Here is a 15,286-nt window from a genome sequence, read left to right on the forward strand (position 1 = left end):
ACCTAAGGCACTTGCTCACATTTCTAACACCTCTGTTCGGATGTACACTGCCAAACAATTGATAACAACATATCGCTATTCAGTGGCACTATCCTCTTCAATAAAATTTCCCTGCCAAATTTATCTTACCGTAAGACTGGATTACTAAATCACTGAAATTGCATTTGTTTTTCTTTTTTAACTAAATTCACTGAAACTGCATTTCTTTTTCTTTTTTAACTAATACCCTAACCCGGTATTTTCGCGTGTCCGCTATTCCCAGGATTTTTCATAAATGCCACTTTTGATTATATAATGCAAAAAAAAGATAAAAAAGCATCATTTGAATCCTAAGTCTACTTAAATTCCACCTTGAAATGAAATTTCTTATAAAACTTCTTATATAATTTCAAAGTTCTAAATGACAATTGTCTATTTCAATTTAAAGCGGGACTGCACGATTTTGTCAAATAGTTTTTAATTTATATAAAATGTGTAAAAAAAAACTTCTTATACATATATTTCAATATAAATATAAATAAAAGTTAGGAAGAACATGTGTCGAAAACTGCGAAATAAGCCAGATATGTAATTCAGATATCGAAAATGTCTGTACAGTCGAATTTGACAGCATGTGTATCATGCATGTACGATGTGAATCTAAATTTAGTTTTAGTTTTAGTTTCATGCAACGAAGTCTATTCATACGGCACACTAACACTAACTCCGATCCTAATAAAAAGACGAATGCTCCGGTAATTGTAGGCAAATATGTACGACATATCTTCGTCAAAATCGGCTCGTGGCGCTTATTTGTCTTTGCTGCATTTTATGAAATTCGTATTCAATGTATAATTTTTCTTGCCTATTTTGCGTTATTGTATATGGAAGTACAGTCCTCTGTTATATTACATGTTTGCCCATAGTTTTGTAGTTAAAACAAACCCATGTCACTCTTGGATATAAGAACTTTGCGACCCATTAACAATATATGTGTTTCGTGGTTATCATTATATTTTGTACAGAAATTGGTCAATTTTGTAATAAAAAATAAACTGTTATATAAAACTATTCATAAATAAATTTATATATCATATTATTTGGATGTTACGAATGGATCATTAATGCAATCACAAAACTTACATAAATCGCTATTATGGTGGTCCTAACACTCCATCAATAAAGTTTACAAAACTTATATGCATAAATGATTTACTTTGTTATAAAAAATGATAATTCCATAGTCAAACCTTTTAGGTTGAAATCGAAATTTATTTAAACAATTTATCAAAAGATTGAATAATCAAAGTAGATACACACACGCGATACTTTGATAACTTTGCTCTGTTGTCATATGTATTTACCCGTTACGTTACAAGGCTATACCATAGTAGTTCATAAAGCGCCCATGTTTAAGTATGTCCGGACTTTCCTGATAGTTATCGTCCCCGTATAACATATATTACACTCGTACAATACCTGAATTATCTTCAATAGATGCATTTCAGCTCTTAAATAAATAAATAAACATGAAATGAATAAAAAGCGTAGGCTATTGGCCTAAACAATATCAAGTACAGAACTGACAATTTCCAAATTTTGCCAAATCACGTGTGCGCATGATGCAATTTATTGAAAACGTCATTCAGTTGTGTGTAACCGCAAACAATAACGCAAGTATGTTTATAGTTAAACCATATTGGACTAAAACATTAAGAGCTTCTGTGCTTTTAGTATTTCACATAATGAGTTAACAATCAAACGTGTTTGGTACATATGTCCCGACTGAATCGCTGTCTTAGAGTGTGTGTGTGTGTTTTTTTTCACCGAAAATTCGAAATGTTATATTTTTAGCGAATAAGCTGTTTCTTTGTTTTGTTTAATTACAAAAGTATATCCGAAAATATAAACCAGCTTCACCCAAGTGTATACAATTGGAACATAATGTTTTGGGTTACCTTCTTGTCGTTGAAGCTTAAAGGTGTAAACTGGTACAAACTTGACAACCTGTTCTGTTTCAAAATACAGACCACTCGCGAACAATGATTAATTTATGATCTTGTCCTATCCTGTCCGTAAATCTTCTCTGAACAAATGATAAATGTAACGCTTGCCATTCATTAAAATATATTTCCAAAAAAATATGCTTGGCAAGTTTCTGTTTGCGCTTTCACGAAAATGTTCGTTTTCCTTGCCAACAATTTTCTGATAGCCGGACAATTAATAAATTGAAATATATTTTTGTTCAACGTCAAATACAGAGCAAGTGGAAGAGGTTTTTGAAATACTTTTTTGTCTCTTGCAACATATCAAGTTAAATAGATTTTTTTAATTAACTGTCAACATTAAAAAGGCACATTTACATAAAACAAAATAATAGGTTTCATGCAATTGACAACATCCCTTATTATTTATGGCATAGTTGCACATGTGCTTATATTATAGTTCATACGAGTTATGCACAAAACAAACCGACGTCCTCGGGTTGAGTACAGCTATGATAACCAATGAGTCTATGGTCACATTCTAACAGCGTGAGTTCAGATACTTTACAAACGACGTCATCCAACCAAATCGGCATTGTGTTGGGTCCAGCTAGTGGGTCTGTCACACGAGCACTACCGCTGTAATATAATGTTATGAACATATCGTTACAAAACAATCTTTCAAAGTAATTGTAATTAATTGTTACTCGTTGTGTTTAATGTTATCTAGTAGTTTAATGTTACCGTTTTTCATCGACTTCTAAATGTACATTAAGTGTAATATGACCTATGCTTTTAATCAGGTAACACCTGATCTTGAATGTGTTGTACAAAGTGTGTAATGGTTAATTAATTACCAGATTTGATAATTTATTTTGCGCAGCTAGTAATTTGTAGTAAATACTTGGAAACGTGTTTCAATATTTTGTTAAGAAGGATTTGTTCGTGATTCTGGAAAAAGTATGTTATCAGTTTTTTCTTCCGATTAACAAACAAAAACAAAAAATGAACAAAACATAAAAATCACACTAAAAACAAACAATTAACAACATATCTCCACTTTCGCAATTAGACAAAAGAGCATATACGCACGTTAACATAAAAACAAAGGGCATAATTTATCATTCATAACGTAAAACAATTATTTACATGGTTACTTATTGATAACCTTAGATCCAAATGTGAAGCCCGATATTATTAGCAATTGTGTTTGAAGCCAGGTTTTACTTTATTCCATTTGTTTAAGATATTTTAATCTCATGTTTAAGTTATCAGATTTACTAACAAACTTTTATTCACCAGTTCAGCAAAAGTATTCGCTCTTGTTAACAGGAGGTTGAAGGTAAAGGCTTATGATTTTAGGTTTGTTTTTATTTTATTTAAATGGTTTTTATTTCCATATTGGACTATCTTACTGTAAGACCGCACCTGGTGTTAGCCCTATATCAAGTTGAGATTGTACACAGTTGGAAATATATTTTAGCTTTTTAGGCATGTTAATTTTATTTCGTAATCGCTTGATGCAATTGAATAAAATGTTATTGTAGTTAGATTTATATGTAATGTGTGTTTCCTTCACACCAAGAGCTGTGCAACAGTACATATATGTAACTCATGACACATAGTTTGTTATTTTCCCCGCTTCCAAATACAATTTATGTAATTGTCCACATTTCTCAGGTCGAAAAATGCTATAGGATTACTCTTGTTATTAATAATCACCCAGTAAACGTTTTATTCTAGGTTCTACAGAATGCATGGTATATGTAAATAATAGAGAGGTACAATGTGTAACGTATACAGATAATACATACATTCAAATAACGGATATGGTTAGGTTATTTCGTAATTTTAAATTTAGCAATTGCGTAAAGTTTCCCACATTTCATATGTAGTAAAAAGGCTATATTGTTCGTGTCATTGATTATCGCACAGTACGTGTTTAATGTGAATGCCACCATGACTGGTTGCTACAGAAGTCCTGTAATTTATCTATAACGAGGAGTTACCATGTGAAATGGAGACGCGAAAAGTTCCGAATAAATTGAAATAACGGATTTGGCACGGGTATTGGTGTTATATTCAATTGAAAAATTGTTAACAACTAAGGTCAGCATTTACAACAATATTGGTATTTGCTCTCAGAGGATCTTAGAGATATTGCACTAAACTGCAATTTACGCATTTAAACTCACATTATAAATTTGAACATGAGTAGTCGAATACTGTCGGAAATGGTTTTCTATGATTTGCGATCCATTCTTATATTCCTTGCTTGGTACATTTTTAACCATCATGCCGTTTATTGTTGGTTTTCTATCCTGTTATGAGCCTTTATCAAAGACATCTTGAATTTAAGGGGTCTGACATATACCGTAATCTGGTTAGAACGTGTAATTTAGGTTATGAACAAGATAAGTATTGATGCAAAGCATCAAAGGGCGTCGGGAATTTCAGTGTAAAAGGCACTCAATGAAGTAACATGGAACGATTTTTTTTCTACTGTAAATATTAATATATTGGTCGATTTTATAATTTTGTGTTATAACCACCAAAAAACCATTATTTATGATGTTGTGTTATAACCCCCAAATAACCATTATCTATGATTTTGTGTTGTAACCCCGAATATTTCATAGTTCATTTTATTTAAATTGGTTTCCTTTTTTACTGGCATCCGTGTGCAGTGTTCATTAATGGAACAGAACTGTGTAGGTTTTAAAACATCTGCTTCATCTTGTAAGCGTAATTTCATATTTTTCTCAACTTCAAGGGGAGATGATTCTGAACTTATTCTTACGTTGCTCATTTTTGATAGGGGTTGAGTACTCATTGATATGAAAACACTGTAAAAGTTTGAACAAAAAAATGAAGGAAAACTGTAGATTGCATAAAGAAGCTGCATTTCACAATAATTTGAAATTCAGTAAAAGATCATAATAGATTTATTGCTCCGATATTCATCATTATCAATAGGGTTCGAGTAATACTGATATAAAAACACAAGTTTGGAAAGATCTAGACGAAAGTTGTGAAATCTTTTAAACAAGTTGAAATTGTTTATTTTGTCAAATTTAATAGAAAAATTCTGGACTTATTGTCCCGATGTTTCTCATTTTAAATGAGGTAAAAATGCTCATTGATATGAAGACACTGTAAGTTTGGAAAGAATCTGATGAAAAATGTTGACATAATCACCAAACCAATCAGTTTTTCACTTTTATTTTTTAATTCAAAGAGACATAATTCTGGACTTCTGGTCCAATATTGCTCATATAGAGTTTGTGTTGGGTCCTCATTGATAAAAAAACCTGTGCAAGTTTGGGAACAATCGGATTGAAATTTTAGACTCCGAACAACGATTTCAAAATTTCTGAAATTCTAAGGAAGATAACTATGGACGTAATAGTAGGATAATGCTAAAGGGCCCATACCACCTGGATAGTAATACGTGTCGCGCTTCGCGCTCTATATGTGGTTCTTAAAAAAAAACTCCGAGGAGTGCTTGACTCTAGGGAAACGGGTTGCTGGGACACAACCTTGATAAGCGGCTGCTTCCTTTATCGCAGCTCGTTGTTACAATCAATAATACGTGTCGCGCTTCGCGCTCTATATGTGGTAGGGATAGTACTTAGGGCCTATGATTGACAACCATAAAAATACATGGATGTATTGTTTGCATTTATTTATATACGTGTATTTTTTATAAGATATTGAAGTGATGTAAGAAATTTCAATTAACGTTGTTACCACGCGGCATCCATTAATTTTGATAAAAATGTCAAATTGTAGTAAAATGGATTTTAAAATGTCTACAAAAAATAAAGCTTTATTATATTTATTAACCTGACTGAAAACAATTGTCAGCCGCCGAACTGTTCCGTTCGTGCCGGAACCCGGGATTGAACCGTGGGCCTTAAGATGATTGTTGCGAAAACAACTTCAGTCTAACGCTCTCCCAACTGAGCTATTCCGGCTGGCATCATTTATGCACCGCTATTTTGTAAAGGTGTGTATAGCGATCGTTATTATTTGTCTATTAATAAACTATTACGTTTTCGTACCACTACGCCTTCCAATAAACTTGCTTGCGCGATAGGTCGTCAAATATCGTACTACATTGATTCTCCACTAAATAAGCAAATTAAAAAAACCACAAAATAAATATATTTTGAATATGTTTTTTTTATTCAAATCCAGAAAGTTTCGCGTATTTGCCCAGTCCTGTGATCTTTCCCCTGTGATCAGTTGTGGATCAGTTATTAATAAAAACATTAAAAGCATTATTGGCAATAAATGTTGTAATAAATGTAATAGGCACAAATGCAGTACTTATTTACACTTATTTACACAAAAAATCACCACTATGCAAGATATTCTTAAAACAAAAATATATACATCGATCCGTAAAATAACTTCTCCTCCCATAAGCGAAAAAAAAATGCATTACATACTAGTCGCCGCTCTCTAGAGCGACGCCAATAACGGATATTGTAATGAACCGGTTTAACACCGTGCATTCAGCCTTAATCAATCAGTGTTTAAGGATGTTGTAATAGAAAATAGAAAATATTGCAGATGTACATTATTATCATAGACCTATAATAAAAAACGTGTTCGTTGACGAGTAATCAGGGTTTGGAAATGGTACAATTATAAGTCGTTACAAATGCGAAACGATTGAATATGTTTCGATTGTTTTCATACTTCGGATAGTAAATTCCGTTTAATCTATCAAGTTGATTTTCGACGAAATAAAAATATTCTAAAAACTGGAAACAATGCCTTTTACTCGTTGATAATTTTTCTATGTTTATGCATTTCTTTTTTGGTTAATAATATTAAAGTATATAATGATCGGAGTTATACTCACGTTGGTTGTCCGAGCATCCGGCATGCAACTTGAGCACCGTATGTATTCAGATCAAATAAATCATCACACACTGTCCCCCATTGACCGTTGAGGAATATTTCAAATCGACCATCGGTCATGCGTACTGAAAGTTAATAATTATTACACAATAATGATAATATTATTAATAATGTTAGATTTTTAGCTGACCATAAACTAATGTTTCTATCATGCTACTACACACAAGTGATGGAAGTTTATGACAGCAAATACAATTTTTCAGTAATCTTTTACAAATTTATTACTTATGCGAAACATTAACAAAAAATAATTAATAAATATGTACATTTCAGACAAAAATATAGCAAAAGATGTTCCATAATTTTAAGAGTGGTAAAGCCAAAAAAGTTATCCGAGTAACCAGCGGCAAAAGAGTCATATTCGCCTTTTTTTGTAAATCAAAAAAGGCAATAACTCAAGTGAACATTGCACTACATCGTAAATTATACATGGTATCCAAGATTTTATGGCCATACATATACGCCGTCGACATGTCAAATCACAGTATTAATACAGTAATAACAAATGGATGCACCAAAATTTCGGATTTGATTATGGAATAGCTGACTAATGACTCTTCCAAGGACCTCTTTGATATGTAAGTTTTGTTTTCTTAATTGTTCAAGTTTCTAAACGCATGCTGATCCCATTACATAATATGCAATACAAAACAGGTTATGCCTTCGATTTTAAATGCTCTGCTAATTACTGAAAACTGTATATAATTTAAAGCACATATTTTGTTGTCAAGACGTTTTTTTTTTCAAAGATCTATAAAGTGGTTTACATCAGTCCATGTTTATCAGTTGCAATTGAAATTAGTTTTTTTTCAACAAGACAATCAATTTCATGTCTGCACATCAACGGAGTCGAAATACAGAAACCGCATATATTTGTTATGTCAACTTTACATTACGGCATAATTATGAAACATACAGCTATAAGAATGATTACAGATAAGTTCAGGCTAACGGTAAGTTAACGGTGTGTATTATATTGCGTTCATAATTCTTCTACATAACCGATATATTATGATCCTATATGAAAGGAGTAAAATACGATACATTTAAACTACGTGAACATGAAAAGTCATCACAATTTACTTGACCAGTCTGGCCGTGTGAGTTACGACGACACAGAGATACTCTGCCAGTCAGATCTGTTGACGGTTGATGACAGTAGCTCATATATCGGTAGGGACGTCCATTCTTTTACATTGCCCTTCCAGCTTTTCTTATTACGGCCGCGACGGTGACCTTCCTTCAGCGTGCTATGTAGCACACTATTGCACTTATAGACTTGCCTGGTGACACACCCAAACAAAGCAAGCTTTATTCCTTTAACGTCGGACAGAATGAGCTCTACTGGGCCAACAAGTGTTGCTGAACTGTTCCGGACGTTTGCTTTGTCTTGTGCTTCATGTAGGGGATGCGGATCCTTCTTCAAAGACACCTTTAATCAAAGGCCTGTAACTTGTGTTATCTGTCTGTTTGAAGCGTCGACGTCCTGTAGCCGTACAGTGGGATGGAGACAATACGGACTTTGTATAAACATGTACTTGATGGAGAAGCTGCTTGTCCAATAACTGCTCAATATGGCTTTTGCTGAGGTCGTCATGACAATTCTTATTCGGACCTGAGCGGAAGTGATAAATACTTGGATTGGTTTGCTCCGAAGTTTTTGAAGCTGGACACTTCTGCCACCGTCTCGCTGTGTAAATTGATGTTTGCAAGAATGGTGTTTTTGCTATTTTTGCTCCATCCTGTATGGCTCTGCTCTGTTGTGTAATCAATTGGTGAGATCTTGGAGTTCACTGCTGGTGCCTCAGATGAGGTTTATGTCATAAGCGAATCTCAAGTTGGAAATGGTCTACCACATATGGAGATAGAGATGTTGTGGTCTTGGATGGATTCCTGAATAATCTTCTCAAGCAAGGAAAAAAGTTAAACAGGGCGGTGAAGAGCAAACATCTTTGACGAAAGACCACGGATGTCCTGAAGAGGTCGCCCTTTGTCCATTGCAAATAACTGCGTTGCTGGCGTTTCCGTAGATTATAAGATTCTTGACTTGAACCAGCCATTTGGCAATACTGAATACTCTCGGAACCAGTAGAGATCATCATTTTAAACGCGATTGAAATCATTTTTAAAGTCGACGAGGTTCATTAAGAGCTCACATTGGTGTTGAATAATAAATGTTGGTGTGATCATATGTTTCACTGCACACCACCCAAATTTGAATATAGCCTGCTCTTCCAGCAACATTTCTTCTGCCCTATTTACGGTTTAGGATTGGGGCTGATCATGTTTGGAATGAGCTATTTATCACACAATTTGATGGTACCCTTTTTTCCGTAGGCGGATTACCGGACTCCTTGGGCCACTTCATATCCTCCCAGATCTTCTTGAATAGTACTGTTATTGTTGCCGCATCTTTCTCTTGCCTCCGGTCTGTCCGTAATCAGCTCGAAAGAGACGTGGTCCAATCCCGATGATTTTCCTTTCTGCAGACTCCGAACTTCCTCCTCCACAATTGCCTTGAGTATGGATGGACTTTCATCGTCCGCTTCTCGTCTGGGGTCCCTCTGAAGAAAACTGGGTTCTGGTTGAAGCGGGTAGTTAGGAGAATTCAGTATATCTGTTCATGACTGTGGTACTCTCGGTCAGGAGACTTCGTACTGCAGTATGTGGCCATATCTTTGTAATTGATTATACATAGAATCTTTATCAATTCTTCATTAGCCTCGTACGTCTCACCTCCCTCTCCTTTCTGCTATTAAGTCCTAGTTTTCAGGCTGGTTTACTTCTCACGGCTCAGCTCTCTTCTTGTGGCACAGAAGTCCATAATATCAGTCTTCACTCATGCTTTTTCTTCCTTCTCTCTCTCCAAAGACGTTCTTCGGTCGATTACAGCAAGATGTCCTTGATGTTGCTGGTGATGATGGCAATGGTATATTCTAGGATGTTCAGGACTTCACACTTTCGACCTATTTTTGCTTGAACTGCCAAAAGTTATCACTGGATATATCAGTCTCTCAGTCTCTCCGAGTCAAATCTGTTGCAAAGGTTCTTGGTGGTGAGCTTGTTTTTTAATATCAGCTAGTTGTTGGAGAGCACGAAGTCATGGTAACTTCCGATGTCAAGAAAGTTTTTTGTGTTTGCCTTGTTGATGCTTGACGTGAATCGTTGCGGTGCCAGTATTCTGTTGTTTGGTCCACAGCGTTTCTTTTAGGTAACTTGAGTCAATCTTGGCCCGTCTCCTCTCAAATAATTCGCAGGTGGTCTTGCACAATGTTCCAGGCCCCTAACTTTGTTTCGCCCGACAGAAGAAGCGGTTACCAGGGTTTGGTTTGGTCAATGTCTTGGAACCAGAAGCGAGAATTAAGCCAATGTTAGAACCAGTTTTGCCTGTCTTCCCCAGTGAGTTGCTGCCAAGCGAAAAAAATGCTATCACTACGCTGAACGCCGCGTTTATTTGTGACTGATGTTTTTGGGTAAACCAGTTAAAATGTTTGGATTATGTATGTATTTTCAAACACATATTTGTTTCAATTTCGTTGATAGATGCATCCTGATCATTATTTGACAGCAAAAGGGTATATGTGAACATTTATGTTGTGCTTTAACGTATTTATACTCTGTGTGTCATTCAACGTCTATCGTCGGGCTTATCGTCAATTGTATTGTTCGTTATTATCCATCTATATACAATTATATGTTTAAAGATAATACTTTCACATTTACGTTTAGAAATACACGAACAGATACTCACCTGGTGGTTGACACGAGAAGATACTGCAAACTTTGAAGTATGAGTTGGGTCCATAACACTGCTGTCCGTAAGGGGAGGGTGATGGGTTGGTACACTCCCGGTAACGTTGGCTGGTCCCGCCGTCACACGTGGCTGAGCAAGAGCTCCACAAACTCCAAGTTGCCCATCCACCACCTATTTATATCAAACGCTGGTCTTCAGTATGTACCAATTAAAAGTATCGCTAGTGAGCCAGTTTCCATATAATGCGCAATCTATATTAAACATATACACTCACATTAATATACGCAAGAAACACTAAAGTGATCCAAATGACCGACCTAAATAACATAGACCAGAGGGCTCTGAATAAATCATTTAAAAATAGGTCATGTGACCGTGCCGGGGTGCGAGTTTATACAAAAAGGATTTAGAGCAAATGTCAGAGTGTATGTCGATTCAGCAAATCTCAAGTAATATACGTAAATTCAAAACGATACCTGAATAACAAGATATGTGTGTGCATATTCAATTTATAATTATGGGTCCATGCGTAAAGCTATGGCTGAGTTAGTTGTACTAAATCCATGGAATTATGTGTAAAATGGCATGAACATGTTTTTCAAACAAATCTTATAGATCTTCTAAGCATATATTATACATTTTCACCAACATGCACAATAATTTCCTGGGTGTAACGATACAATTATATGGTTCGCACTATGGAATGATATTGATTGTTCTGACAGCGCTGATTTAAGCAGATTGTTGTTTACACTTATGTTGACAATACAATAGTTTGTTATTGGAACGGTTTTATACATACATACATGTCAAAACAGAATGGATACAATTACCAGAACATCCTTGAACCATGCATATTCGGTCATCCAAGATTGAAGAGAGAATTTTGCAGGCAATTTGAGTAAGTAATTACTGAAAAACAGTAAACACAACTTATACAAATTCATAGCCTAAGTGTACTTAATTTCCACTTATTCCCCTAAGCCCACGGTAAACGAGCCAATAAAATAGAATTACCAAAATTATTTATCAACTTAAAACATGGTAAATACTACTTTTTAACACAGCTTTATTTATTTTAGTAAAACAGTAAAATCAAAATAGTGAAAATTATATACTATTGATTAGTTGCAAAGTTTCAGAATACATGCAATGAAGTATACTAAAAAGTAACTCTACCCGTCAATGTAAATATGAATCAATAGGACTTACAAATGTGTTTATTTAATGAAAGAATCATGAAAAATGTCTTAATCAGGATTTCTTTTTGCTAATAATGTTCTGAATAATATAACAGTACATAGTCTATGTTGCTTGAACAGAATCAACGTTTTAAATCAAATAAGCGTCATTTAGATCAAACATGGGCACCTTAGTATTGATATTGGTTTCGGCCGTTCAAATATGAACAGGCGTTTAACGGCAGTGTTCAGTTCGTAAGTAAAGAATGCTGCGATTAGGATAAACCTATTTGCATTTGAAAAAATAACACGGTATAATTGTTTATGTTATTTACAAACCATAGCTTGAACAACCTTAAAGAAAATAGTGCACCTAAAAATTAAAGTTTACTAAAAGTTAACTTTGATGCACGTTTCCATTCGTATTAAGAACAATGTTAACAATTGTAGTTTGTTAACCGAAAAAGCAAAACAATTCAACGCATTTAGGTGTACGAAAAGTCACATTGAACACGTCTAAAGCGTCAAGCGATCGCTCATTAAACAGTAGTTATGCACTGCTACTTATACTACTACGATCACTACTCGTTATTCTGATATTACTTACGGGCCTTGTGAAGGCAAAGTTGGTCATTGCATTCGTCTGTCGAACAGCACTCCGAACAATCAGAAAGACCCGCCTGACGTGTTTGTTTTACAGAACGTCCGATAACCTCAGTTCCACCACTAGCAGAAACACACACCTATCACATATCAAATTCAGACTGTAATTACTTCTGGGATAAGCGCGTGGATTATGCATTGACCTTCTTATAATATGTATCCAGCTTTAATATATTTTGTATGTATGTGTTTTATGTTATTTCCTGTAACATAAAAATAGACGATGTAAATAAGATTTATTGTTTTATAATGTGTCTTGAGTTTTAATATTAATTCTGGTTTTACAGTGTATGACATCTTAAAAGTTTAAAATAAAACACCTATGTATTGTTTATTTACACAATCTCACCGTCAAAGATTGGCAACCGAGATCAATGATGTTTCCGGAAGATGTGACTCTCTGATGATGAAAGCATGCCTGGTAAAAGATAAATATATCAACAACATTATTATACTAGTACTATACATGTAAGTTAATTGATATCATCCAACAAATACAAGTAGTGTGTGAAATACTGTAACAAAATAAAGTAAATATTCTATTCATCGTAATATATATTTCAAAAGCGTTTTGTTGTATGCAATTATGTAATATGAATACGACGAATGTGATTAGGCATTAGTAATATTTCATGGTCCCTTTATTTACAACGAATGTATATACACATATTTAATTATAATAAATTAAATAATAGTTGGGTTTTAAGTCTTATTTCACTTCTGCAGTATCACTTTAGAACCCGTATTGTCTGGATGTTCATATACAAATATGTTAATATGTTGGCACTATTTTATAGTATTTTAAATCTACAACTTTTAATCAGCGTTCTTCTTTATACAATATTAAGTGGACCATTTCCTGTTTTTTTATTACACAGGTTCAAATAAGGTTTTGTAATAAAACGGGTTATAAACGCTATAACCAAGACTTTCCTGATTCGCCCCACAAGTCGTAGTTGCATTGCAGTCCCTTACATCGTGAACACCACGGCAATTGTAGCAGTCCAAAGCCACTGGTTTATAGAAACAAAATTTAATAAGTGATTTAATTTTTTATTGATGACTTGGTTTTAGTGTTAATGAAAAGAAACAACGCGCTTTCTTTCTAAATGAAAGGTAATATTAAGACATTGCAAATGTCCAAAATACTGCGGTCAATGTTGGCATTGAAGTAAGAACAATGTTCAGCTCAAAGCTAGAAATGAATTGATTTGTGTTTCAAAATAACTGAGACCATTACGATATCACCAAAAGTATCAATATATAACCAAACAGTTATGTTCTGTGAGTTAATACTAACGATTGTACTGCTTTGTAACTAATATCACATTAAAGGACTATCATATCACATATAAGGACTTAAATAGGCCTTTAGTGCATTTCCGTTTCAAATAATGTTGAATTGAACTTGTTCAAGTTTGAACTAACAAAACATTGTCCAAGAAATGGGGCAAACTTTAGCATTATCAATCAATTATTTAAAAACAAGTTATGGTAAAAATAATATTTGATTTCCAAACGAAATATCTAATTATCTTTTAAGTTATTTTTTAGCATCAACATATTTATTAAAAAAATAATCGTACCGTAACTCGAAATCTGTGTTAGAACCAACGCAGCTGTAAATGATAATATAACAATCAATACAATTTATATATATATATGAACTGCAAATAAAAACGCGTTTCAAAAACCTTAATTGTGAACAAACATAACAAGATAAAGCAATTACCTATTATTATTAGATGCGATTTGTGTTCTTTCATTTTCGGTTCTGAATATGACTTAACTTCCAACCCATTATATCGTTTACGCTTTTGATTACGACACTGTAAATGATCGACACGGACAGATAAACACATGTTGATTCCTTTAAAGGCGGTTTTCATAACGTTAAATAAATTAGTATGCACGTGCACTTTTAAATACATAAACCTATCTGTGAAGAAACATTCACGACGCAAACGACAAAATAATATACATGTAATTACTACTATGTTAAAAATAATTTTCTTTGATAGCATAACTTTGTTGGTAAAAAATGTTGCCAATACATAAATTGATATTTAATAAGTGTTCAGATGTTTGTTTCTTTATTTTCTATCAAATATACCAATCGTGCAAACACTTACAAACAACGAGATCGGACAGCGCGTATATAGTCTACAAAAAAGTAAATGCACGCACCTTTAACCCATTTATGCTTAGTTGACTCTTCCATTCTTTTAAATTGGATCAATTTATTTCCAAAATTAGGGATGTCTAGAATATTTATGTCTATATTTAGAATATTTCTTACAGAAATTCCTTTAATCAAACAGCGCAGACTCTGATGAGACGGCGCATTATGCGGCGTCTCAGCTAGGTCTTCGCTGTTTGTCAAGGCCTTTTTTCTAGACGCTAGGCATAAATGGGTTAACTTGACTTTACAAACATCGTGGCCTGAACAAATGTTGTTTTTTTCAATTGGAAGAAAAACGAACGTTGATATTTACACTTAAAATATGATCCAGAATTCGTTGTCCAGGAATTTCTGTTACATCTCAAAATGTTTGGTGTCCAGGATTTTCACAACATGATACTTAAAATAAAATGATGTGAATATTTGTATTGAAATAAGACGGTTGTACTGTGAAATTGTCAAATTCATATTTAAGATGTGTACCCTTATATTATGATGTTTTGTTTTCCCTGAATTTGGAGATGTAACATGGACTCGATGGAATTTTATGCCTTTAATTTTGGAAATAGATGAACAGTTCTAATGAGATTCATTCCTTTCTTGAATTACC

At 34.0% G+C, this 15,286-nt stretch overlaps 1 protein-coding gene and 1 long non-coding RNA gene across 2 annotated transcripts in view; both read right to left on the reverse strand.

Moving 5' to 3' along the window:
• LOC127869767 (A disintegrin and metalloproteinase with thrombospondin motifs adt-1-like) overlaps positions 1 to 14,330 on the reverse strand; it is a 214,104-nt gene extending 199,774 nt beyond the window's left edge. Inside the window, exons 1-5 of the mRNA XM_052412427.1 lie at positions 14,227 to 14,330; positions 14,081 to 14,113; positions 13,427 to 13,507; positions 12,844 to 12,911; positions 12,439 to 12,574 (exon numbers count right to left, since the gene is read on the reverse strand). Of these exons, the coding sequence (XP_052268387.1) occupies positions 12,439 to 12,574; positions 12,844 to 12,911; positions 13,427 to 13,507; positions 14,081 to 14,113; positions 14,227 to 14,260 (352 nt within the window). The 5' untranslated portion in view covers positions 14,261 to 14,330. The remainder of the gene's footprint in view (positions 1 to 12,438; positions 12,575 to 12,843; positions 12,912 to 13,426; positions 13,508 to 14,080; positions 14,114 to 14,226) is intronic.
• On the reverse strand, positions 2,253 to 8,555 carry LOC127867285 (uncharacterized). The gene is made up of 3 exons (XR_008043417.1): positions 7,980 to 8,555; positions 6,838 to 6,961; positions 2,253 to 2,603 (listed from the first exon to the last, which is right to left on the reverse strand). It is a non-coding gene; the product is annotated as an uncharacterized LOC127867285 (long non-coding RNA).
• Positions 14,331 to 15,286: the final 956 nt, after the last annotated feature.

Source organism: Dreissena polymorpha, chromosome 2 (genome assembly GCF_020536995.1).
Source record: "Dreissena polymorpha isolate Duluth1 chromosome 2, UMN_Dpol_1.0, whole genome shotgun sequence".
Lineage (NCBI taxonomy): Eukaryota > Metazoa > Mollusca > Bivalvia > Myida > Dreissenidae > Dreissena > Dreissena polymorpha.